The sequence below is a fragment of the Trachemys scripta genome, chromosome 13, assembly GCF_013100865.1.
Source record: "Trachemys scripta elegans isolate TJP31775 chromosome 13, CAS_Tse_1.0, whole genome shotgun sequence".
Classification (NCBI taxonomy): Eukaryota; Metazoa; Chordata; order Testudines; family Emydidae; genus Trachemys; species Trachemys scripta.
The window spans coordinates 26,796,356-26,821,225 of record NC_048310.1 but is presented as its reverse complement, the minus strand read 5'-3'; the positions used below and the strand labels follow the sequence as shown (position 1 = coordinate 26,821,225).

At 39.1% G+C, this 24,870-nt stretch overlaps 2 protein-coding genes across 11 annotated transcripts in view; one reads left to right on the top strand and one right to left on the bottom strand.

Annotated features, from left to right (window-relative positions):
* The window catches only part of SIAH1 (siah E3 ubiquitin protein ligase 1), a 53,396-nt gene extending 36,681 nt beyond the window's left edge, over positions 1-16,715 (top strand). For 8 of the 9 annotated variants that reach the window (XM_034788152.1, XM_034788151.1, XM_034788148.1 and 5 more), the window contains one exon: positions 8,085-10,412. In XM_034788152.1, coding sequence (XP_034644043.1) covers positions 8,087-8,935 — 849 coding nt within the window. In that variant the 5' untranslated portion in view covers positions 8,085-8,086 and the 3' untranslated portion in view covers positions 8,936-10,412. Of the gene's footprint in view, positions 1-1,004; positions 3,013-8,084; positions 10,506-15,189 lie in introns of those variants that run through there. The other variant, XR_004647958.1, reaches the window with a different exon arrangement.
* Positions 16,021-24,870, bottom strand: part of LONP2 (lon peptidase 2, peroxisomal) — a gene marked incomplete at its 5' end in the record, with an annotated part of 95,190 nt that continues 86,340 nt past the window's right edge. Inside the window, 3 exon segments of one of the 2 annotated variants that reach the window (XM_034788144.1) lie at positions 16,021-18,619; positions 21,507-21,697; positions 24,503-24,710. In XM_034788144.1, coding sequence (XP_034644035.1) covers positions 18,398-18,619; positions 21,507-21,697; positions 24,503-24,710 — 621 coding nt within the window. 2 annotated transcript variants of the gene reach the window in all.

Here is a 24,870-nt window from a genome sequence, read left to right as displayed (position 1 = left end):
TAATTTATTTCAAAATACCTATCAGCAAGTATGTCTGTAACAATACACAAAAACAATCCAGGAATTTTTTTTTTTTTTACACAAATAGATTCCTTATTAGGCATATTAATACAGAACTTTGAGTAATTAATTTAAACTGCAATACAGAAACTTATTTCCTGCACCCTTAATAAGCTGTGCAAAGGCATAGAGGAGTCAGGGGTAATGGGGAGAGAGAGGGAAGGTGCCAGAGAGTGAACCTGGAGGGCTGTTGGGTGTGGGTGGGAGAAGTATGGAACAGGGTTTTGGGGAGCCTCCTCTCAGCAGATCCTAGCTGACCATTAGCCTTTCACATTCAGTCAGGCACATCTGCCCCTTGTCCCCATGTGTCCCTGTAGCCCTCCTCTTATGCAGCCCCTGGCTCAATGCTGTCACCCCACTAGCTCATGAGCCTGCACCCGTTTGCCCCGCCACTAGCCCTTCTGAACCCTAGCCTGTGACAGCCCCCAGCAGCCCCATGTGCCTGTTCTGTCCATCCCGTGCCTCTTCACCTGTGAGGAACGCAGCTTCTTCCCCCTCCCTCTCCACTGACTAGTTGCCCTCTCTTCTGGTGCCACAGCAGCCCCTGGTGGGCGAAAGGTGTAACTGCACCACCTCTCCTGCAGAATCTCTATTCTGTGGAGAGAAGAAAATCTTTTGGGCACATGAGTTCTGCACTTGCGCAATGGTGCAAGATTCCCTTAGGAGTAATATACTAGTTCAGACTGGATTCTTTGGGATCCAACAAACAAAGGTTTTTTGGATAAGTAGCTTGGTTTTAATACTAGCTCAGTGCTTTCTTCCTAATCCAGCAAATGGACAGGACCCCTGGTCCCTGGAAGATCCCAATCCTTGGGGTAGGGTTAAGGACTCGGCCTGCCAGAATCCATGTCAGGGTTAGTCCTAGTAAGCTTTATGAGCATGCATGTAGATTCTTTTTATTCCCCCCCCCCCCGCAATGCTTTTTACCTTAAAGTTTGCATAGGAAGTGCTGCGTGGTAACTTATAACTGTTGACAGTCACTTTTATCAGTATCTGAAGAGACAGTAAGCACACCTGTTTAGGAGACTGTCTTTACTGGAAAATACACAGTGAAGGGAGGGAAATATTCAGCCTGGACATACCTTGGTCAGAAGGGAGTGAGACCCATTATAGGTCTCTACCGGAAAGAGGCAAGAGCTGGAAGCCTGAGATTGGGTGGCCTTTTTAGATCACTTAGAGGAAATACAGGTACAGTTGTCCCGAACTGTGATAGTTGCTGTAATGTTAAAATGCTCATACGGTTGTCCATAGTCTTCCAGGAAAAAAACAGGGTGGACAAGCTCTGAATTTTTAATATAGTGGGAAAACACTTTTTAAGAAAAAACTTTCCTGACCACCTTTTGCAGGCAACCTCTGTTTCCTCCTGGCAGTCTTAGGTTTACAGCCTATTACTGTGTTCATCTTCTAATCTATGTGTATGTGTTAAAACGTGCCTTTATGCCCTCACCACAGCTATTTCACTTCCTTTTCCTGTAACCCCCAGTCCCAGCTTTCCAAAGTCCAGTATGTGCAATATTCAACTACATCAACTTGATTTTTCCACTTGTATCAAGATCAAGCTTAAAAACTCCTCTAGTTCTCAACAACTCCCATAGAGTCTTCCCATCTTGCTTGTGCTCATCTGCCCTCTGGACCAGCCTTTATGTAGGAAGTTTTAACAGGTTTACAAATCGTTACCACCTAAGTGTCAGAAGAAAACAGTAAAGCTAATGTGTTTACTGGCTTGTGTGGCACAAGATTTACTTGCATGTCTCACTGGTGTCTTGTTTTATATGCTTTAACTTTTTAGTCAATTTTTAAAAGCGGATAGATTAGATTGAATGTAATAATTGTTACACGTAGGCATACAAAGTTGAGACTGTAGTGCTGTATAAGCTTGTTAGCTATTCAGTAGGAATATTCACAGACAGGAAAAACAAGAAACTAAGTTGTTAGCTGTTGGAAACAGCTTAATCGCTTAAAATTCCGAAACTTATTTTATATTGGGCAGTTGAAGTAGCTTCTAAAACTAGCTGTGACCGGGGTTGCCAGCGCATTGTGCGTAGGGGCCCCACCTACTCTTTCCCGGCGTTTCTGAATGTTTGTGTTTTGCTGACTGCCCAGCGAGTTCGGTTGATCACATGAGGTTAATATGCCTGGGTGGCTCCCTGGGCCGGGGGAGGGAAGGCAGCACGCAGGAGCTGCCGTCTGCTTTCTCCGCCGCCTCCTTTTTCAGTGCGCCCAGGCTGGTGCTAGGAGGAGCTCGAACAGAGCAGGGAGACAACCGACCTTTTGGCAGCAAATGGCTTTTCCACAGGAGACAACGCGCGGGACTCAGGAGTTCTCCTTTCTGCCTGTTACTCTGGCTTTGCAGCTCCCTCTCTTCGGCCCGGCTGGGGCTGCGCAGAGCTGGTGGCAGCGTGTCCGTAGCCAGATCCTTGTCATGGGCGCCCCGTAGCTCAGCAGCCGAGGGAAGGGAAGGAAAGGAAAGGAAAGGCGTCTGCAGCAGCAGCAGAGCTTCCTTTGCTGGGCAGCAGCCGGAAGAGTTTGGGAAACCATTTTAGGGAGACTTTCTGAAGATTCTTGTATGTGTGACCAGTCCTAAACTGGAACAGATCGGACAAAGCTGGTTCCTTCTCCCTCATATCCCGCTGTGGATTATTAAAGAAACTTCACTTGTGGGGGAGTTTGGCTAGGTTTCTGCCTACGGCGCTGGAGGTTTTAGTGCCCCGTTTGGGTGATTCCCTCGCATGAAAGGAGCGCCTCTCTGGTATCGTTCCAGGTCTCTGTCCTCAAGCCTCATGTTACCAGGAGGGGCCTCTGTTATGAGTTGTTTTTGTTTCTATGGGGAAACGTAATGAGCTGTTCCACTCCTCATGACGGGGAAATCTGCCTTCAGCTTTCTGTATTCGTGGAAGGGGGGAGTCCTGTTTACATCATGTTTGCCAGGAAGTAAAACCAGCAAGAGAAAAGGTATTTTTTAAACCTTCTGTGCTACAAACTTATTAGGTGCACCAATGTTAAGGCTGCCATCTGGGATTTGAGAATCTCCAGTAGGTTCAGGCATTGCAAAAAAATAATTTTCCTGCTCTGCAGTTTTGGGAATAACTTTAGGTTTGTTTTTCCAACAGGTTGATACACTGGTTCAGCTTTTGGTTCAATGATGAAACATTTTTTCTTGATGCAGAATTTAATAATCTTAAAAGTATATTTCCCCCCTTTTCTGTACTTCAGTTTCTTTCTATTTAAACCTTGTAAAATGTTTTAAGATGCATTTTTATGTTAAACCATATGCAATAATATTTTTGGTGACTCACTGAGTACCTTAGTTTCTCAGTGTTGCTTAGAGACCAGCTCCCGACCCCCACAGTGAGAAAGGACTGGTGTGGGATCGTATGTATGGGATAGCACCCAAAATAGCAAGTGTTGCATATATTTTTACCTGACACCAGTTTGCTATTCTGACAGTTGTATTAAGGGTTCTGTAACTGCAAAAGAAGCTTTAAACAATTTTTTCAATTTTCTGTACAGAACTTTTGACTGTTTTCCAGTTATCTGTTCACTTGCTTCCTTGCTTTTGGTGGAGAAAATGTAGTAGATTAGCATAAAATATAGGTATGACCAAAAATGTATGCTTTAAAGAGTAAGCTTATGAAAATGAACTTCTCTTGTTTCTCCATTATTTTGTATTACTACTGTTTTCTGCTTTTTCCATGGTGATGAGGGTGGAGAAAAGAAGGGGCTTTGGACAGCTTTTGGCTTCAACAGCTGGGACATGGGGCAATAGTCTGCGTGCACGGGCCAATCCTTAATCAGCCTGTTACTCTAGCTGGCTCTATGAAGGGCAGTTGGCTGTTTGAAAGGCCATATTTGTTCTGATGGATGTCATCTTGTTCTGAGATGGTGATTAAAATCATGGGTGGTGAGTGTGTGATGGGGAATCTGCCTGTTAAAACTTACCAATTCCATTTGATTTGATGAACTCTAATTGTAACTTGAAGGGTGGGCTGGAACCCCCATTATGTATCAGAACTTTGTGTCCTGTGCTGAGAACCAGTTTGAACTGATATATGCTAGCCCAGGGGTCCTCAAACTGGGGGTCGGGGTCACGAGGTTATTACATGGGGGGTCGTGAGCTGTCAGCCTCCACTCCAAACCCCACATTGCCGTCACCATTTATAATGGGGCTAAATATACCTCTACCTCGATATAACACTGTCCTCGGGAGTCAAAAAATCTTACTGTGTTATAGGTGAAACCGCAATATATTGAACTTGCTTTGATCCACCGGAGTGCACAGCCCCACCCCCCAGAGCACTGCTTTACTGCATTATATCCAAATTCGTGTTATATCGGGTTGCGTTATATCTGGGTAGAGGTGTATATAAAAAGGTGGTTTTTAATTCATAAGGGGGGTGGGGGTGTCGCACTCAGAGGCTGGCTGTGTGAAAGGGATCACCAGTACAAAAGTTTGAGAACCACTGTGCTGGCCTGTTCGGAGGTGTTTTCACACTTTTTGCAGGTCTAATAAAGAAAGTATAATCTAGACTGCTCCTAATGATTTATGGAATTGCTAATGATTTTTATTCACTGCTCACCCCTAAGAAACAATGGTGTTCTGCACATGAACTCAGCATGGGGCCCTACACTGGGGCTCATGACTGAGACTGGGTTTATGAGAAGGGCTTGTGTGTGCGTGGGGACAAACCAACAGGAGCAGCAAGAGGCTCTTGCTGTAGGAAGACAAGGAAATCTCCATCTAGCCTGAACTTGGACAGACCATGACCCAAAATATTCCTAGGACTGGTGAGGAAACAGAGAGAGGACAGACCTTTGTTGTTTTTTCTATAGATCTTACGTTCACTTTTTTAAAAGCAGAAGAGTTAATGCAGGGATAGGCAACCTATGGCATGCGTGCCGAAGCAGCACGCAAGCTGATTTTCAGTGGCACTCACACTGCCTGGGTCCTGGCCACCAGTTCGGGGGGGCCTCTGCATTTTAATTTAATTTTAAATTAAGCTTCTTAAACATTTTAAAAACTTTATTTACTTTACATACAACAATAGTTTAGTTATATATTATAGACTTACAGTAAGAGACCTTCTAAAAACATTAAAATGTATTACTGGCACGTGAAACCTTAAATTAGAGTGAATAAATGAAGACTCGGCACACCACTTCTGAAAGGCTGCCGACCCCTGAGTTAATGTGTGCATTAAGAAGTTCCTTTCCAAACATTGTATGTAGGGCATAACTAGAGACACCAGAGTGCATCCAGCCTGTTGGACTCTGGATGGAATGGATCTAAGCAACTGGGAAGGGAGCTGGAGATCAGGAGGGCCAGGGCTGCGGTTTCAGGGTCTGGGTGGCTGCATTTTGGGGTCTCTATAGCCAAGAGTGTCAGACATGGGTCTGCATCTGAGGAGTGCTCTTGGATGTCCCAGAGATAGGAGTAGTGATTAGGCATTACCTAAACCCTTGGAACTTAGCATCCCATAGGATTTGGCAGTTGGATCCCTTACAACAGACTAGTGTCCATTTAGAGAGAGAGAGAGAGAGGAGGTCTTGCAGGGCTAGACTGGATTGTGACAGATCTTCTCTCTCCCTGTGGCCTCCCCTCATCCCTGCTTCAAACAGGAATGCCTCATAATAGGAAAGCAGCAGTCCAGTTATGCAAGTATTGCTGTCAGGTAGCCACAGGAATCAATTTAGGGCCTTAGTGGCCCCTGATAAAAGCCTGGAGGACTATAATGGTAGAATCTAGTTTGGCTCAATCTATCTTCTGTAACTGGGGAACCAATCATGGATTGCAGACAGTCCTATACCTCAACACCACTAGCAGCATAATCTGGCATATTAAAGTCTTTGGGCTCTAAATAGGTACACGGTCAGGTCTGTGCCTATGGGACTCAAACAGCACAAGGGTTTTGAATGCTGTGTTCTAGGCTGATACAATGCATCACTGCAAGTTTCATGTGAACCTTGTAAAATAAATGGGGAACAAAGGACTGGTCTCATGAAAAAAATGTTCCAAGCTCTAGCTTGGGCAGAGATGCTTTTTAGGAGGGAATTGGAATGTCCTGTCACAGTGGAAATGACCCATAAATAAATGATTACTTTGAAATGAACTAGTCCTGAGATGCGCACCCATATGAATCACCTGATTCCCTGTTCTGTACTGATGGTGTGCATCTAGAAAAAATAGGTGCCTATATGATCAATCTGGATCTCTGGTCCCAGGTGGGAGCAATTCCACAGCTGTGGGTGGGTATGGTGATAAATTAGATGCTCGCTGCTTTTTATTGTAGATATCCCTTTCTAAAAGTAAAAGTGGGAAAGGGGATAAGGTCTGGCTCTTGGGCAGGGTTGGGAGAGGCAGGGAGAACTGACCCTGGAAGGGGAGGCACTTCAAGTAGTTGACAGTTTATGGTGGAGTGGGGCCCAGTGGTTAGATGGTGATTCTCATATTCTTTTCCCCTTCCCTTCTGGAGACACAGGAGACTAGGCAAGGCTAGTTTTTTCACAAACACTATTGGCTACTTCCATATGTATGCATGTGTCTTATAATTTAGAGTTGCAATCTGTTGACTCTTCGATATGCGTTGTTTTGTCGTCCTCATGTTTCTAGTAGCTATCTTCAGAGACCTGAAACACCTTCATAACTGAATAGCTAAAAAATTTAAGAAAAACGTGCAACTTAAATGTGTGTGATAACCCCGAAGAAAAAATTTAAAAGTCAAATTAATTAAAATATTTTTTGTTTGGTAAACAAAATATGGAAACTGTCTCACAGATTAAAGGCGTTCTTGCTTTCCTGGCTAAACAATCTCTTCTGAATATGTAGGGAAGTGTATCTTTTACTGACACATCTGCTGAATATTTTAGTTTTTCTTGCGGGGGGAACTATAGTTTGTCTTCCCAAATGTCTATCCACTAGGGTTGTATTTTCTGAACTGAAAAAGTGTAGCAAAATGGCAACTTTCACTGAACATGACATTTAATATACAATTCTTTTGAGTTGCCACAAGTGTTTCAGTGTATATCTCAAGAAAGAAACAAACTTCCAGTCAGACTTCAGTTTGTTGGATATTTTTTCTTACTAATAATAGTTTGGCAAATACAGCAAAAGAACCTCTTCGCTTTCTGAATGACTTGCCACCTCAGCCTACTGAAACAACCTGCCCTAAAGACCAGAACATTCTAAACAGCGGGGGAGGAGGGAATAAAGGGGGCTAGCTAAGACCCTCTTTTGAGAAAAGAGTATTGTTTTCTTTGAGAAAGTAGTCTCCTTTCACCTTCGCATCAAGGAGAGGAGGAAAAAAGAAAATCTAAAGAGCTAAATGGTCTGGCCTTTGGCTCATTTTCCAGCCAATGCCTCATTCCCACTTACATACTCATATCTCAACATCAGGATTTTTCTACACATGTCCAGTAAGCAGAGTACATGGCAGAAAGTTTGAATAGCAAGGTTTTTTTTTTTTTTTTTTGAGACTTAGCTTTTCAAAGCAAATGGCTAGTTTCATGTTTGCTAAATCTGAGGACTTTGAAAATATAGCCTTACTGTCATTAGTAGGATGGTTCTTACAGAAGCATGCTTATGGTTAGAACCCTTTATTTTCTTGTCATCTAGGGTGTGATATAGTCACTTGTTCTATATATCCAATATACACACCAAACTTGTTCTTCAGGAGTGCCATTAGTTTCTCTCCCTCTCTCTCTCCAAGCAGACAGACATCCACTCTCAATCTTAAATTAGAAAATTTAACAGAATTTCTGTTCCTTGATCTCAACTTTGTAAAGTTGGCCAGCATGCAAGTATTTTACATCCTTTCCAGCTTCACTCACATGCACTATAGCCACACTCTTCACATTTAATCAGTATCATGTTTGTTTGTGAAATATACAATGTATTAAATGCTAGGTCTGATTTTTTTTCTCAAATAAAAAATTGTTAAATCAACAATTACATAGAAGACTCAGTTATGGAGATACAGGTGTACTGACACATTCTCTTGTATACTAACTCTGTTTTTCCTTCATTACAGAAATGAGCCGTCAGACTGCTACAGCACTACCTACAGGTACTTCAAAGTGTACACCATCACAGAGGGTGCCTGCTCTGACTGGCACTACAGCTTCCAACAATGACTTGGCAAGTCTTTTTGAGTGTCCTGTGTGTTTTGACTATGTGCTGCCACCTATTCTTCAGTGTCAGAGTGGCCATCTTGTTTGTAGCAACTGTCGCCCCAAGCTTACATGCTGTCCAACTTGCCGAGGCCCACTGGGTTCCATTCGTAACTTGGCTATGGAAAAAGTTGCCAATTCTGTACTGTTCCCATGTAAATACGCCTCTTCTGGATGTGAGATAACTTTGCCACACACAGAAAAAGCAGACCATGAAGAGCTGTGTGAGTTTAGGCCTTATTCATGTCCATGTCCTGGTGCTTCATGTAAATGGCAAGGTTCGCTGGATGCTGTAATGCCACATTTGATGCATCAGCATAAGTCAATAACAACACTACAGGGAGAAGATATAGTTTTCCTTGCTACAGACATTAATCTTCCTGGTGCTGTTGACTGGGTTATGATGCAATCTTGTTTTGGCTTTCATTTCATGTTAGTGTTGGAGAAACAGGAAAAATATGATGGTCACCAGCAGTTCTTTGCTATTGTACAGCTGATAGGAACACGCAAGCAAGCCGAAAATTTTGCTTATCGACTTGAGCTTAATGGTCATAGGCGGCGATTGACTTGGGAAGCAACTCCTCGATCTATTCATGAGGGAATTGCAACAGCCATTATGAATAGTGACTGTCTAGTCTTTGACACCAGCATTGCACAGCTCTTTGCAGAAAATGGCAATTTAGGCATCAATGTAACTATTTCAATGTGTTGAAATGGCAAGCAAACATTTTCAGGCCAGTGTTTAAAACAGTTGCATTTAATTTCGCAGAAACTAGGGTAACCATCTTTGACTGCCAAACACAAACTATTTGGTAGAGGGAGGCTAGACGTATATGAAGGTAAATAAAAGGAAAGGCTGTTAAATTGCAGGAAGCAGTTGCATGTAGTAACACTAATATATTTAAAATAAGTCAACAGTAAACCACTGAAAATATATATACACCCAAAATGGGCATCTTTTGTATTAAGAATTGATTCTACAGGAAATGTTGTAAAATAGTTCTAAAAACTTGTTTGTAGATTGATTGTACTGTTGAAAAGGATACTGTTGTGTTTGTTTATTTTTTCCTTTGACTGACAAGCCATGTTGAGCAGTCTGGTCTCTTGCCGCTGCTTTTTCCCCTTAAGTCACTACATAGTATTGCTGCTGTTTGTGTATATTTTTTGTGTATTTGCTAATTTTTATTAACTTCTAGTTTTTCATTAAATAAATGACTTTCTTTTCTGTAATTCAGGTTTTCCTCCTTTTTGTACCTTTTAAAAATTAATTGCAGGTGTCATCTTTTGATATGCATAATTGCTTATGGTAAAACTTATACTTCTGTACATTTGGTAAATTAGTCTTTCCCAGTAGTCCATTCATTGGTGATACTGTTTTTAATTCAGCTATTTTGTGAATGTATTCAACTCTAAAGAAGCAATTACATTGGAAGAATTATCAGAAAAACGGCTCCTTTAAAACAGGCCTAGATGATGATGTACTTTGTTATACCTTCAAACAAAAGTGAGGAGTTATTGGTTAACATCCTAATTAAAAAAACTGAAAATGCAGGCACACTTTAAAAATTTAGAAACTTCAGACACAAACTCATGCTTGTATTTTGGTTTTGCAGTACAAGGCATTGTCTTATGCAGTATTTGTAACTATAAAAACAGACCATTTAAAAAAAAAAGGCAGTCTCAGAAAACGATGTTTTTGGTCTTTTATAATTTTGTCATTAAAAGAATACCTGGCAAATGAAAAACTCTTGTTTTTTGCTTTAGCACAATATTTGACTAATTTAATATTTTAACTCAACTTTGCTTGTTCTGGTATCCTTTGTCTGATTGTTACTAGAGAGAACCAACTTTATTTTCCTTAGTCATACTAATCTTGTATGTCATCCTACCATGTTAGTGATACGATGAACAGTATACATCTAAAGGTCCATGCAATTCTCTTGCATTTAAAGGCATAAGTGGTATATTGGGGTCTTTTGCGGGTTGCTCGCAAGTTTGAGAAATTCACCTTGAATGTATGTCCGTATACAGCACTGAGATGGTTAATGTAAAAAAGAAATAATGTAAAAGAGAACTATTACATTTCAAACTACTTTAAAAGTATCTCTTTGCCAAACTTGCTGTTGGGAGGAGTAGAATGAATATTAGCTACTTTTTGTATAACATTAAAATATAATTTATTTACTATATATTGTCTAACTTTCTTGTCAGAAACTGATCTATGTTAAGACAACTCATTGAATTATTTTTGGTGCAGTGATTACACATTTTAGCCAGATGGGGTAAGTAGTCATACAGGTAAGGAATGTGAACCAGTATAGACTTTTATAGACAGGCCAATGCAGAAATAGTTCATTTTATATAGTTACAGTAGTAAACTTCAGAAACTTTTTTTTTTAAATTGTGATGTTGCACTGTTCAAGAGGATAAAAACTTAAAGAAATTTCTTAATCTACTGTTACACTTTGATCTCTAGTTGAATACTTATTGTGGCAATTTTCTAAATGCAGCCTATTTAATCTTACCTACATTTACCCCGATTTTGTTTTTGCTATACCATGAGATGTTTGGCTACAGCAGTTACAACCTAGTGGCTGGTAGGTTTGAAATTAAGACTTTTTTTATTCAAATTTGTTTCTCATTATTGAAACTTACATTTCAATTCTAATTCTTTCAGAGGCTGTTGATAAATAGTGTGGATTACTTTTACATCCAGACTTTGGTTTGAGTAGTAGATTAACTCCTATTAAAATACATAGATTTGAGGCTTGCCTAAAATGAATTAGTAGGATGTTTTTATTTTCTGTGTTTTAAGATACGGACACTTCCTTAGATAGTAAAAGTTCTATGTGATGATATGGCTGGAACTGAGGAGATGATCGTTGTATGTTTGGTTGATTCTAATACCGTCTCAGATCTTGTAACAGAATCTATAAAAGCTTTTGTTTAAAGTTAGTGGAAGTCTCTTTACTTGGTGAGTCAAAACTATGATTTTTAAATATTCCTGAGCTATGTAATAAAATGTCATTTATTTTTAAAGTTGCCCAAACACAACATTCAACAACCAGCTACCACATTTTACCAATCTGGAAACTGCAGTACTCCTCTGATCACAGTAGTTCAGGAGAGGCAGCAGCAGTGAATGCTTCCACATACCACCTAACCAGTCTCCCTTAGCCAGGTGTTTGAAGTAAAAAGGAGGACAGCTACATTTTACACTCCTGTTTAGGTGTTGGTTGCTGCAAACTACACCCACTTAGACTCCTTTACACACAGGATACTGTAATTACAGAAATGTCACCCTTGCTTTGAGACTTTTAGGGATATTTATTTAAATAAACAGGAATCAGAGCATTTGCTTGGACCAAAGGTGCGAAGCCAAATACACATGGGGTGAAGTGTAGAGTAGCACCTTGAATGCTTGTAATGCATGCTACAGGAGCTGGGACCTCTCTTTCCTTCTATGGCTAAAGATCATTGCAACCCCTACCGTGGGAGAAATGACAATAGGAAATTTCTACAGCTGAGTTACTTTGGCTGGGGCTGGTCCCTGTCCTGGTCATGTTCCCCATCCCCCTGGACTGTGTAGTGGGGGTCTGAGAGGAGGGAAGCTGTGATGATTGTCAGTGGGATTTGGGAAGCTGGATTCACTGCTCAAGCCACTGACTGCATGTTGTGCTCCAACTGCCCCAGGTAGACCCTACTGGCATACTCTAGGTACCTGAAGCATGTTAATGTAGTCCAGCAGGTTCCACTCAGGGTGGTTAGAGCACAACACCCAGCCTGGGGCTTGGATGGTGAATCCAGCAGTGCCCCAACCAATTCAAAGTCACCCCAGCATGCCTCTTATCAGAGCTCGCTATGCAGCCTATGTATGAGAACACCCTCTCACCTGTGGCACTATGTGCTGTGTTCATCAGACCTGAGTAGTGGTGAATAGTACATATGCTCCAGCTTGCAAACTTCATACATTTAACCGTAATTTCTTCATTACAGGTTGAGGAGGAAGGATTACAAAAAAATAGGGTTGGCATCTCTGTGGTGCAAGTATGAATGAGTCTTAGATTCACCTCAGAATTTCAGGCAAGGGTGTAGTTTTGCTTTGGGAGGAAATCGTAACATTTAAATACATATACAAGACAAATTTCAATGTCCTAGATGCAATTGTGTTTTGGGTTTAGTTAATAGAACTTTAGAAATGCTAACACAATAGTTTGAAAATAGGGCCAAGCTTCAGAGAATAATGTATATAAAATAGAATACACCACTGTCCACCAAAAAGCATAACCTGATGGGAAACTAAAGAGAGGTTCATCTGCATTTTTCTGGCACAATAATTTAACTTCCTTGCACTAAAGATAGGGTTGCTTTAGAAGAGTATGTCAGCATAAGTGTAGTACTTTCATAAAATGATTGCTGCTTGTTGTACTTTTAATAGGTAAACAGGACATGGGGTCTTAAAGGCTTAATATTAACTTGCCTCTACAATGATTTACGCTTTGGGACAGTTCAGAATTGAGTACAATTTAAGATAGACTTGAAAGGTGAGCTTGTCCCCACAGACAGTTGCTCATATCAATGGGCAATTTTAAAAGATGTTACATTAACTGTAAACACAATGGTTCTTTTAGACTTTGTCCCCCCTGACATTTAATGTCATTCATCAGATTGAGAATGGTTTAAAATATGCTCATGAAAGACAATTTGTGTTTTTACTGTTATGCAGTAAGACATTAGTGACCTATATTAAAGATGTTGTAGTAGCACCCACCAGATTGAAAAATAGTGGTATTTAAAATGCCTAGGAATTTTATATTAGTAGTGACTATTTACATTAGAAAAGTTTACTCAATTATTTAAAATAATGAAAGGAAGATTCTTCTTTATATTTAATATACTTAGAGAGAAAACTGTCAAACAATTCTATCCTTAATTCAAATACCTGTTTTTATGTGTTTTACTACCATTAATAAAAACAACCACTAGGTGCATAGGCTTTGGGAAGGCAAATGTGAACGTTAACATTCAATGTTTCTTTGTGCAGACATTCCTTGCATGTATTTGGTTATTTAAGATGTTAAAAGTTATTGTTTGCACTATGCATTGTGATAGTCTGTTATATAGAGTTGCCCATAACATTCCTATAACTGAAACTACTATAATTCAAAGTATGTTATCTAGATTATACAGAACTGTATTATGAATTAATTAAACTTTTCAAAGCTATTCTGAATAAAATTAATTGCTTCACACTGAGGGGCCACCTACTTAGGAAAAATATTAGTTTGTGGGCAGAGGCAAGAACAGCTACTGCATTTTTGCAGCTTTCCAAGCCTGGTTATCTCGTAGTCGAAGTAGAAGGTTCTCAAAATGGAACTAGATAGCTGACACACCACACTACTAATAGCCACCATTTGAGTATCAATTACAACTTACATTCATCAAATACCACCTCAGTGCAATGAAGTTGTGACTTTGGAAGGCCTTTACTGTTTGTGTCAAGAATAGGAGTCACGTGATAGTAAGAAAGCATGAACAGCTGAATGCAATAAATAAAAGTGTTAATGCAGAAAAGTGTACAAGCAAAGGTGGTGGTATGCATAACCTCAATTTATTCACCTATTTAGATATTAAAAGCTATGATTAATAGCAAAAATTTTTAAACAAACACTAAAGGACTTACTGTATATACTTTGTAAACTTGTTCATTTATAAGCCGACCCCCCTGCTGGATAAGTAAAAATGGAAAATTTCTATGACCTGTTCATAAACCAACCGTATAATTCAGGGGTCAGCAAACTTTGGCTCCTGGGCCATCAGGATAAGCCACTGGCAGGCCGAGATGGTTTGTTTACCTCAAGTGTCTGCAGGCATGGAGGTAAACCTAAGTAAGGCTAGGATAGCAACTGGTGGGGAGATTTGGGGGGGGAGGAGAGAAGCTGTGGGTCAGGGGTGTAACCCCCCCACTCTCCCCATCCCACCCCACCTTATCTGGGGAGGACTAGTCTCTGGCCTGGCTGGAGCTGCTCCAGTGGGCCAGACCGGGTAGGACAGCTGTAGTGTGCTCCAGCAGGCTGGGGGGGCAAGCAGCATGGGCAGAAGCAGAGAGACTTGGCCCCACCTCTTCCCTGCTGGCTCTCCTTGCTCCCTCTATTGGGGGGGAAGGGCTGTGTCCCAACCTCTCCCTCACTATACCCCTTCATAAGCCAACCCCCTTCTCTGGTGCTTCCCTTTTTTACTTTAAAGATATACTGTTCATAAGCTGATTTTTTTTTTTTTAAAGAAAGTTGGGGGGTGGAGTGCAACTGGTTTTCAACCACCAGTAGCTTTCTAGATCCCAGTCCCCCTCTGCTTATTTCTGAAAAATGCAGTATGTACTTCTACCAAGTTCAATGAAAATGAATGCACTTGCAGTTCAGCATAAACTATGCAAATGTAATTTGTGTACAGAATTTCTGCTGGGCTCTTCTAAATGTAGTTTTACAAATTGAGTGCATCTGTGAAACAAAAGTACAGTTTGCAGAGGGTTGGATCCCCAGGAAAATTGAGTCCTCACTAGGCTCTATAGTGGACAACACCTCAGTGGCCTTGTTGCTATGGAAGCTGCTGGAACTCTATATTCCTTTAAACACTTTCTATATAAATCAACCAGTCACAAAATATATCCATCCCATGCAGAATCTATGTACCCACCTTCTAATGGAAAAAAAATGCCTGTTTAAATAGAAAGCTCCTACAGTGGCTTTTGAGTTCCTGCTGCTCCTCTCAGTACCAGATAAGGGCAACTGCCTTGTCCCTCTATGTCAAAAAGGAGCAGCTGAGAGTAGGAAGCTTTCAGGTTCCTGCTTGTCCTGTGTAGAGTAGAAGGCTACAAGCGGCAGGACTACTTAGCACTAAAAATGGTAAAGGTGGCAGTTTGTTGGTTTTGTTTAATGGTGTCCATTATTACATGTTTATAATACTTAGCACTTCATATACCTCAACTCTCACTGGAAGAATCTTCTAGCAATTTTTGGCACTTTCCTGCTTTGCAGAGCATTCCAGTGCACTTCTGAGGGCTCCCACATACCCAGGAAATAACTGGAATATGGACATTCCTGTTCTGGAAGTTTACAGGTAAGGAGAAACTGTCATATTTGTCTTGATGCAATAAACATCTTTAGCCTTGTTTTTTAAGGCTATATTCCAAAGCTTGTATTGGGGGCCCTTGCTTGATATGATCAGGGAAGATGAAGCCTTCCGCAGAAAGGGATTTTATACACCTCTACCCCCATATAACACGAATTCGGATATAACACAGTAAAGCAGTGCTCTGGGGCAGTGGGGCTGCACACGCTGGCGAATCAAAGCAAGTTCGATATAACATGGTTTCACCTATAACGGTAAGATTTTTTGGCTCCTGAGGACAGCGTTATATTGGGGTAGAGATGTACCTTCTTTTAATATAATTAATGGATCAGTTGTAAGAATGCCACTGAACAACTGTAGGATTAGTCCTATGACCCACAGAAGGCTTAATAGGTCTTCTTATACACTGCATATACAGAAACCAGTTGAAGCAAAATATTTTATAGTGTATGCTTCATTGTGATTTCCCATTATGGTATAGTTACCACCATCCCTTCACAGATTTTTCTATAGCAGACCCCCATTTGTCTTGAAGCCCACACCTTATTACAGTTTTATGAGCAGTGGTTGTATATTTCAAAACTAGTCATTCATTAGTAGAATGAGCTTGCAAGAAGTGGTCAAACCTTTAATCTAATACCAAACTGAAAAATTTAAGTTACAAAAATCAGCATTACTACAAGATTTTAATCTTTCTTCGTGAACTAACATAAGGAAAATAACATTCAGAGACAGAATATAATCATCTTCTCCATAATTTAAAACATCTGTATAGACTGAAGTTGGTAGCTTAAATTTATAGCCATCATATAAGAGGGTGGAAAAATACATGAGGTTAAGAGACTAATATGATTCTTTACGAAGGGTAGAGTGGCAAAGGAAACTAGAATTTGACAATTAAGGGTATGCTTTTTCTATACTCTTGTTCGGAAATGTTTATACTACCACTACTATTTGAATTTTGGAGCTTTAAAACACCAAATCAAAATGTTCCCTTTTTTCATTTGAGCATCCAGCTTTTCCACAAGTGAGACTTAAGGAGTCTTTCTTTGTATAAGCCTGACCTTTGCCTCTCCCTTCTACATTTCCCCCCATGCAAAAAAACCTACCTTTTTAAAAACTCATCTGATTTGTCAAATTTCTCATGACTGCTGCTCTGCCAGAAGAGCATGGTTTTAGAGATTCCAGGAGAGAATGAAGTCAAATACTAAACCGTTAGGAGGAAAAAAATTAAGAATCATCTTTGCATATTTTAAGAATCCTCTTCCAAAACTTCACATTAATTAAGAGGCCATAATTTCCAGTGGGGACTCACCCTACTCTCCATTAGCAGGTACACAATTTTGAAGGTGTGAATAGGTATTCATGCAGGGGTGGGCAAATTTTTTGGCCCAGGGGCCACACTGGGGTATGGAAATTGTATGGCGGACCATGAATGCTCATGAAATTGGGGGTAGGGGTGGAGCCAGAAATGAGTTCAGGGTGTAGAAGGGGGATCAGGGCTGTGGCAGCAGTGTGAGGGCTCTGGCGGGGGGTGCAGGGTTTAGGAGGGTGCTCTGCTGTACTGGGTGGCTTTAATAACTTAATCCTTATTTTATTCTTAAAGATAACTCTCAAACATTTATTATACCTTATGACATTCCTGTGAGAGAGAATCATAACTATTTTTCAGATGGGAAAATAGGTTCAGATGTTTAATCTGCCCAACTGTCCCGCCATGCAGTGGCAAAGCCAGGCTTAGAACCTTATGCGTAATGTGCTAGACGACACTTCTCATGCAGATATCATTTAACCATTAAAATGGGGATAAGACATGCTTCACAGAAGTGATTAATCAATATTTGTATGTCTTTTCCAATATGCTATATACTCTCCCACAAGTCTTAACTTTTCCTGACCCGATTTGGTTGCCTATCTTTTTTTCCTGTTGTGAAGGAGTAGTTTTGGTGGCATTCACTGGGTGAATATTTGTGCATTTGACTAACTCTGGTTCATAAAATCTTGTATTTTATTCCACATCTATGAGCACCACCCCCAAACAAACTCCATTTTATTTATCACAAATGTGTGTATTAAATATTTGTGCGGATTAAGATGAAATGGGTCTTAAGTCAAATTTTAACCACTGTTCCCCCATACCTGAAATTTTACCTATTGGAAAGTTTTAGGGTGAGGTTCACAAATGCATATCATATCACACATTTCCTAGCTTTTTGCATGTTAACAGTTTGGTCTAGAAACTCTAAATATCATCTGGGTGTGTTAAAAAAATACAGCACTGACCATTAAGATTAGGTGCTTAAAAAGTCCTTGAGCCAAAAACGAACAAAACAGGGAATATAGGACACTGGCAATGGTATTTGAGAACAATGAAGGTGGTTATGGTGACTCATGCTTTACATTTCTTTTAAATGTAACAACTCTGAAATTCTAATATTTTAACAAATGTATTTTTGCAAGATTTTTAGACAAAACATTAATGCACTTCAACTTTTTTTTTTGCTGGGGAAGTAAGCAATATTCACTGATAGTTTTTCAGCTGAAAAACTAAGTTCATTTATTTTAATTACATGAAGTTTTATATAACACATCTGTTGCCTAATCACTAGAGCTATCATTAAACCCGTCTGTATACAGTAGTAACAAAACTAGAGCATCAGAGACATTAGGATCTAGAGCAAAAGTGTTTAACTGGGTTAGGTGCTTTTTTGAAAAATATATCCCTAATCTTGGTTTCTGCTTGGGTGTGCAAGCAGGTATGTGTACTCTCCTCCATTAATGCCTGACATGCTGCTGATAGAACTGGCATATGTAAAACTTGTTTGGTAAAGTGGCAGGTGCACTTTTCTATTATTAATAGTCAAGTAGAACTGGGGTTGAGGCCCCACTGAAAGTAAGGCCTTAACTTTTAATAGGTGACACAGCACATCACAGTGAGGCCTCAGTATTTGCCCTCATGTTTTATATCACTGTAGATCAAATTTTTACTATCTGACAGTTGAATGAGTGTTTAATGTTGATGTACAGGATACCTCACCCAATCCGCTTAAAGTTTACTATTCAAGCGCTCAAGTTCAGTCTTGATTGAAAATCCCCCATCGAAAGCTGCATTCAGAACTTCATCCAGGCAGCTTGCCGTAACAAAATTCAAGTCCTGCCGCACATTCACTGCAATCTCTTCAAGGTCTTTTTCATTTCTTTGAGGAATGATAATTCTCTTCAGTCCAGCTCTATGGGCTGCTAGGACTTTGTCCTTAATTCCCCCAACCTATTAAAACCACACAATTTAAAAAGAAAAGTTATTTAGTTATGATGCTTTCAGCAAAGCAGTCACAAGAGGCATTTTGAATTAAATATTAAGTGAACAAGACAGGATTCCAGATGTACATCCATAATTCATCATTCTGAGAGCTTAAACTGCAGGGACATATTTTTAATGGAATGTTTTTCTCCTAAATCACTTTTTAGGAGAAGGTAAATTTGAAAGTGTTGGCAATCATTTTAGCTCCTACGGGTAAGGCAAACGCATTTATTAGTCTTAAACTGCTAGAATGGGAAATATAACATGATTATTGTAAAAGATTTCAGCTACATAGCTGCAAGAATCTCAAATATGAGATCTTACTTATATCCTTGCACCCATCAACATAGGAAAAGCACTTCTAAAAAGGCATCTGTCGCCCTTATGATTCCCATTTTAAGGTAACACAAGGCTGGACTCTGCCCTGCTGGACCCTCCAGTCTCTGGCTCTTCTTTTCTATACATGGTAAAGCACTGTGTATCTTAGTAGCATTAACAACGGAAAGAAAGGCCACTGTTTGTTTCAGGTGTATCTGCCTCCCTCTACAGCTTACTTAGGGCTTGTCTACATGACAAGTTAGTGTGCGCCATGTAGACAAAGCCTTTATTTTAAAAATTATCCTTGTTCAAAAGCAAAAAAAAAAAAACCTGCCAAAAAATGCTTATGCAGTAGCCTCTCTCTATGTTTAATGCAGTTCATGTGCATGTAATCTTAGGAATTTGTATATACAGTTAATGTATGCAATTGTCAGTCTTTCCTTCCATAACTGCAAACATAAGGACTTGACAAATAACTTTTCTGAAATGCTCAAAATTTGTTAGTTGAAGTTGTTACTGGAATTAAGAAGCCAGATCCTCAGCTTCTGTAAATTGCTGTAGTTCTGTTGATGTCAATGAGTTACTTTAACTAACTTATAGCAGTTAAGGATGAGGCATTAAAGAGCATTGCTTGGATACAAATCAATGGGTTTTAACAGGCCATTCTTTGCTTAGGAAAAAGTATTCCAGATGGGAAAGTGAACACAAAAAATGGACTTAGGTCGGCAATCTTATAAATCCTAAACTAATGCAAGTCCCTGAGAAGGAGACGGGAGAGCTTCCTTTTGCTATGATGAAGCAGAGTTAGGAGAGTGTAAAATTAGTATTCTGTATTTTTAATACCAAAATTGAAAACCAAACAATAATGCTTTTCACACAATAAAAACAGGGTCCAATCTTGCTAACTCTCACTATCTGCCATAAGGCATCCTACTACGTGAAGTCCTTTTGAATTCAATGGGATGCTCATGTGAGTGTCAGCAGGATTCTGGACCCTCAAGAATCAGTTTTCAGAAAGGACAGAGTCATTTCTCAAAAACAGTTAATAGGGGCATGTGTTTGCAGTCTGCACTTAAGAATGACCTGGCCAAAAAAACAGTTATGCTGTGCCTGATGTCTCATGTTATTTAAGGTGCAACAACCCTACTCAATTTGGTAATCTGAATTAAGCCTACTATGATGACATACTACTGCAACCACCCTCTTCTCGAGTGCAAGCCTTAACAAATGCAGTCATATCCACTCAGAATGGTGCTATAAAGATCATTCTCCTAGCCTGTCACATGTCCAACAAACCCAAGTGGCTTGTCTTCACTTTCAAAGCCCTTCACAATATGTCCCCACCCTATTACCTCTTCTGAGATGTCAACTCCTAGTTATGATCAGCCCATGATGCTAGCCTCCATTGCCTACTTGTTTTGTGCCTTTTTTGATGCTGCCCCTCATGCTTGGAGGTGCTCTCCCTAAATAGCTACAAATATACTCCACTCATTCAGATCCCTCTAGCTCTCTGATGCCTACAAAACATAACCATGATTAGGCTGCTTGTGTGCTGAGACTACAACCTCTCATGCTGACCAATATTGCCTTATTATTTCCTTGAATTCCCATTGGTCTGTCCGTATCCACCTGTTTTTTGTCTTCTGGTTAGATTGTAAGATCTTTGGAGCAGCAAATGTCTTTTTGTTCTGTTTGTACAGTGGGGACTAGAGCTCCAAAGTGCTATGATAATACAAAAAAACCCAAAACCCCATAATGGATGTTTTTGCACTGCCCTCCTAATGGCATGGTTTAAGGTCATTTTTAAATTGTGGAAAATACTGTTCTCATGTTGAGCAGTACAGATCTATAACTAAATTACAGCCAACTTACCTTCATTCTTTATGTTCATAAAGAGCTTAGGGCTTGACTAAAGCCAGATTTTATCTACACTGTACTCAACACTATGGGGGAAGAAAAACATTTGTGGTTTAGGTTGAACTTCTGCCCATAGCACATCTGTGATGCCTACATATGCTAATTGTACAAATCAAATGTATGCTGTTATCACCGGAGTCTAATCCCCTCTCCATGGACTACAATAATAAAAATACCCTGTCAATACCAATAATTTGATTTTTTTTTCAGGAACTAATGCTTTTTCATTTGCAACACACATGTAGGAAATGTAAATGGATATTATGAATTTTAGGAATTATTAGAAAAGGAAATTTGTACTTGTAAAAATAATAAATTGAAGTTTCTACTGAAAATATCACCCATATACTAACAACTTTTGCATGCAAATTGCATAAAATCAAGTAACTTTCATAGTGTACATCTGGATGTGAATTAGGACTTTTCTATGCATCTGTGCTAATTATACTGAAAGACAATGCAGGGCTGTCCAGGAATGAACTGTAGCAAGATTACAAGGTTTACACCTGGGTAAGTAGCTTTGAAGAAGATTACTAATTCATCTTACAGAGGGGGCATTAAGAGGAAAAAACCCACAGTGCTATCTTAATATAGGTTAACTTTTCCAAATGAGACTTACTGGAAGAACGAGGCCTCTTAGTGTAATTTCTCCAGTCATTGCTACATCTGAACGCACCAGCCGCCCACTGAAAAGTGAGGCAAGACAGGTTACTATGGTAACTCCAGCAGATGGTCCATCTTTTGTGACGGCTCCAGCTGGGAAGTGCAGATGGATGTCGGTGTTGTCAAGGAGATCAAAACTTCCAGAAGCTTAAAGAAAAGAGAATGGTTTTGAATGTGGAAAATTCAAACCTGTGTTGTCCCTGGTCTTTGTTCTAAAAACGCCACTGGAGAACTAGAATTCTTCGCAAATGCATTATTTGAAAACAGTACACTTAAAAAATTAAAAAAAAAAAAAAAAAATCCAATGAACACACTACATTGCCCCACAAAAATCTAAACTTTTCTAGGCCAAAGGTAGCTTGCTATCAATATTAAACAGGATAAAAATCTATGATTTAAAAACAAAACAAAACTGGATATTTTAAGCCCTAACCTTATTACAATCTCTTAAAATATTTAAGTAGAAATAAATATGCTGAATCCATGAGCCTTCATCAAACATTTTGAGTTAAAGGCTGATTTTCTATATAAAGAATTAATCAGGGGTAAAATATCTGACTCAGGGCAACACACTCATGTATTTCATCTGGATCATCCACTGAGCCTATGTGTCTGGTCTCAACCTTCTATTTTATAGCTTCTCCCTACCTGAGCTCTGATTGGCTTAGTTCACAATATAAAAAAGTCACTAGCAAAGCACCTGGAACCAGAGTTTGTTGAAGTGCAAAACCAGCTTTTGACAGCAATAGCTTCTTCTGCAGGCACAAAAAGAGTATCTTCTTCATTTATTCAACGTTGAGAAATGAATTGGAAGTTGAAAAAGTAGGAAAATCACTTCTTTTCCACTTCCAATCAATAAAAACGAGGGAGGGCATGATATCTGCTAGTTTTACAAGTTTGAAGGACAGCCTAAATAACTTAGAAGACTGTTTCATTTTCAAGAGACATAGGCAAGTAGGAACTCCAGCTCCAGTCACTTTCATTTAGGCATATTTGAAAATTTTCCCAAGCTGTCCTGAAATAATCAGTTTAATTCACTGACTAAAGTAATCCCTCTGTTTAATAATAAATCATTTAGCTGTAGATGTGGACCACCTTTTGAGAAGAAGAAATTTGTGTGTCCAAAACATTTAAGGTTGTTTTGTTTAATAAAAATAAATTATGTCCTGTTCTATGTTTAATTAAATTCCAGTTACCATTCTAATTCAGCACAACACAAATCATGAGCAAAAAGTTAATTATCTAGTACATAAGCAATATATCATTCACCATTTTCTAATACACTAAAATTGTACAATTAATAAGAATCTGAAAATATTAAGCTATACAAGTGCTTAAATAAATGTATATAGTTATAACATATCCTCTTAGCTAGCAAAAAAAATGTACCAAATCTAGTGTAAAGGCTCTACTTAGCTGTAAATCAACATGTTTGAATGGTTATAACAACTAATGAGCAAAAGCACCTTAGAAAATAACTGAAGAACAAATGGAAAAATTTATTAAAATCAATTATTTAAATTGAGATGTTTCTCTTGGTAATTTAAATTGCCTTCATAAATCCACCCTGATACTAAATTGCTAGACAAAAAAATATAATCAAGACTGAATTAATATTGTAAACAGTTGTACTTACTTACAAAAATTTTAAAATGTTTAGAAGTCAGGAAATTCAGAGTGTTGGTTAAAACTCAAATATTTAAAAGTCAGGAAATGAGAACATGGAATCAGTAAAGGTCTAATAATTTCTGGAAATAGTTATAGGTTCAAAATAAACCTTAACTGTAATCTGTACCCCAACAACCATCTTTCAACTATGGACCAAAGACTTCACAGCTCCAGAGAAAATGACTTGTGTACCTGTAAACTAACCTCACCCTTAATGAAGATCTGATTGAAGTCTACATCTTCCTCTTGCCCTTCTGATATGGGACACAGAACACATCTCTTATTATCACACAGAACTCTGCTTCTATTTACCACTCTAACTGATACACCCTCTAAAGATTATAGGTTGTAGCCAAGCCAGAAATCGTTCATTTGGTCCTTGGATGCTCTGCTGAAACTACCAACAGGAGGTCTGGGAGTCCTGTTTATTGTGTTGTTTTTTACTATTTGGCTACTCAGCTCCTCAGAACAACAGATCACCAAACCATGCTGCAGTCTTCTAGAACTTTTGATTTTCTTGATCTTCTTCATACTAGATTTAAAACTTATTTTCAAACTGAAGTCTTTTTTCAGGATATGGATGGATAAAAGATGCTTGTGCTTCACAGTTTAATAGTTCTAGTACAACCCAAACAGATAAAAGCCAGTGAAAAAGTCTATGCCTACAAGGCTTATTAAACAAAGTTTTTTTAAAAACCTACTTTTTATAGAAATAGTTTCTTTATTTTATAAAACAAAAAGTGTTATTTCTGAAAAATAAACACTGTCCGGAGGCATTTAACTCTCAAACACCATAGCACTGGGTTACTAACAGAGAACCAGAAAGCAAGCAAGTAGTTTAATGATGAAAAGCAAATTAGAAATTTAAAATAGATAGAATTTTAAACATCTACAGTTGCCTTAAATAAGTAAGGCCACTTAATAACAAAATAGAACACTGGGCTGAATCCTCAGCTGTAGCCAGAACTGGCTAGCCATCAGCAGGCACAGAAGGAACCACAAATAACCAATTTGTGGCTGGTTTTTTTTGGGCTGGTCTCATTAAAGGAGCCTATTTCTCCTTTAAGGTAAATATAATTGTTCTAATGTGTCTTAGATAATCAATTAAATAAGACAACTTTTCATATAAATCATGTTTGGGTCATCACAGAAACATCATAAGCCTTGCATAGGAATTAAAACAATTGCTTATATGCATCTCTTTGGTGAGAGGTTACAACAGGTATTCATCTCTATGTTGCATTAGGCTCACACCAACATTCTTGTTTTGTGTTTTTCACATACCATTAGTTAGCTGGTATTTCTTTGCATTGCTACGCAGCCAGCTAATTGCAAGATGTGCTGACTCCTTCATGACATCCCCCAGCTGTCCAGTTAGAGTAAGCTGACCTTCTCCATCCATTTGGCTGGCTTCTACAAACATGATCTCACCTCCTAAAGGAGTCCAAGCCAAGCCTATGGCTACTCCTGGCTGATTCAAACGTTCAGATACCTAAGAGAAAATAACTCAGAGTAGAATACAATTTTTAAGAAAGAACAACTCAGCAAGGCTTTGAAAATATTTTTCAAACTCTTCACATTCACAGCTTAAAAGTTAAAACTCTTAGAATAAACTAATTTGCTAGGGCAGGGATTTTACTGATGCCTTCAAA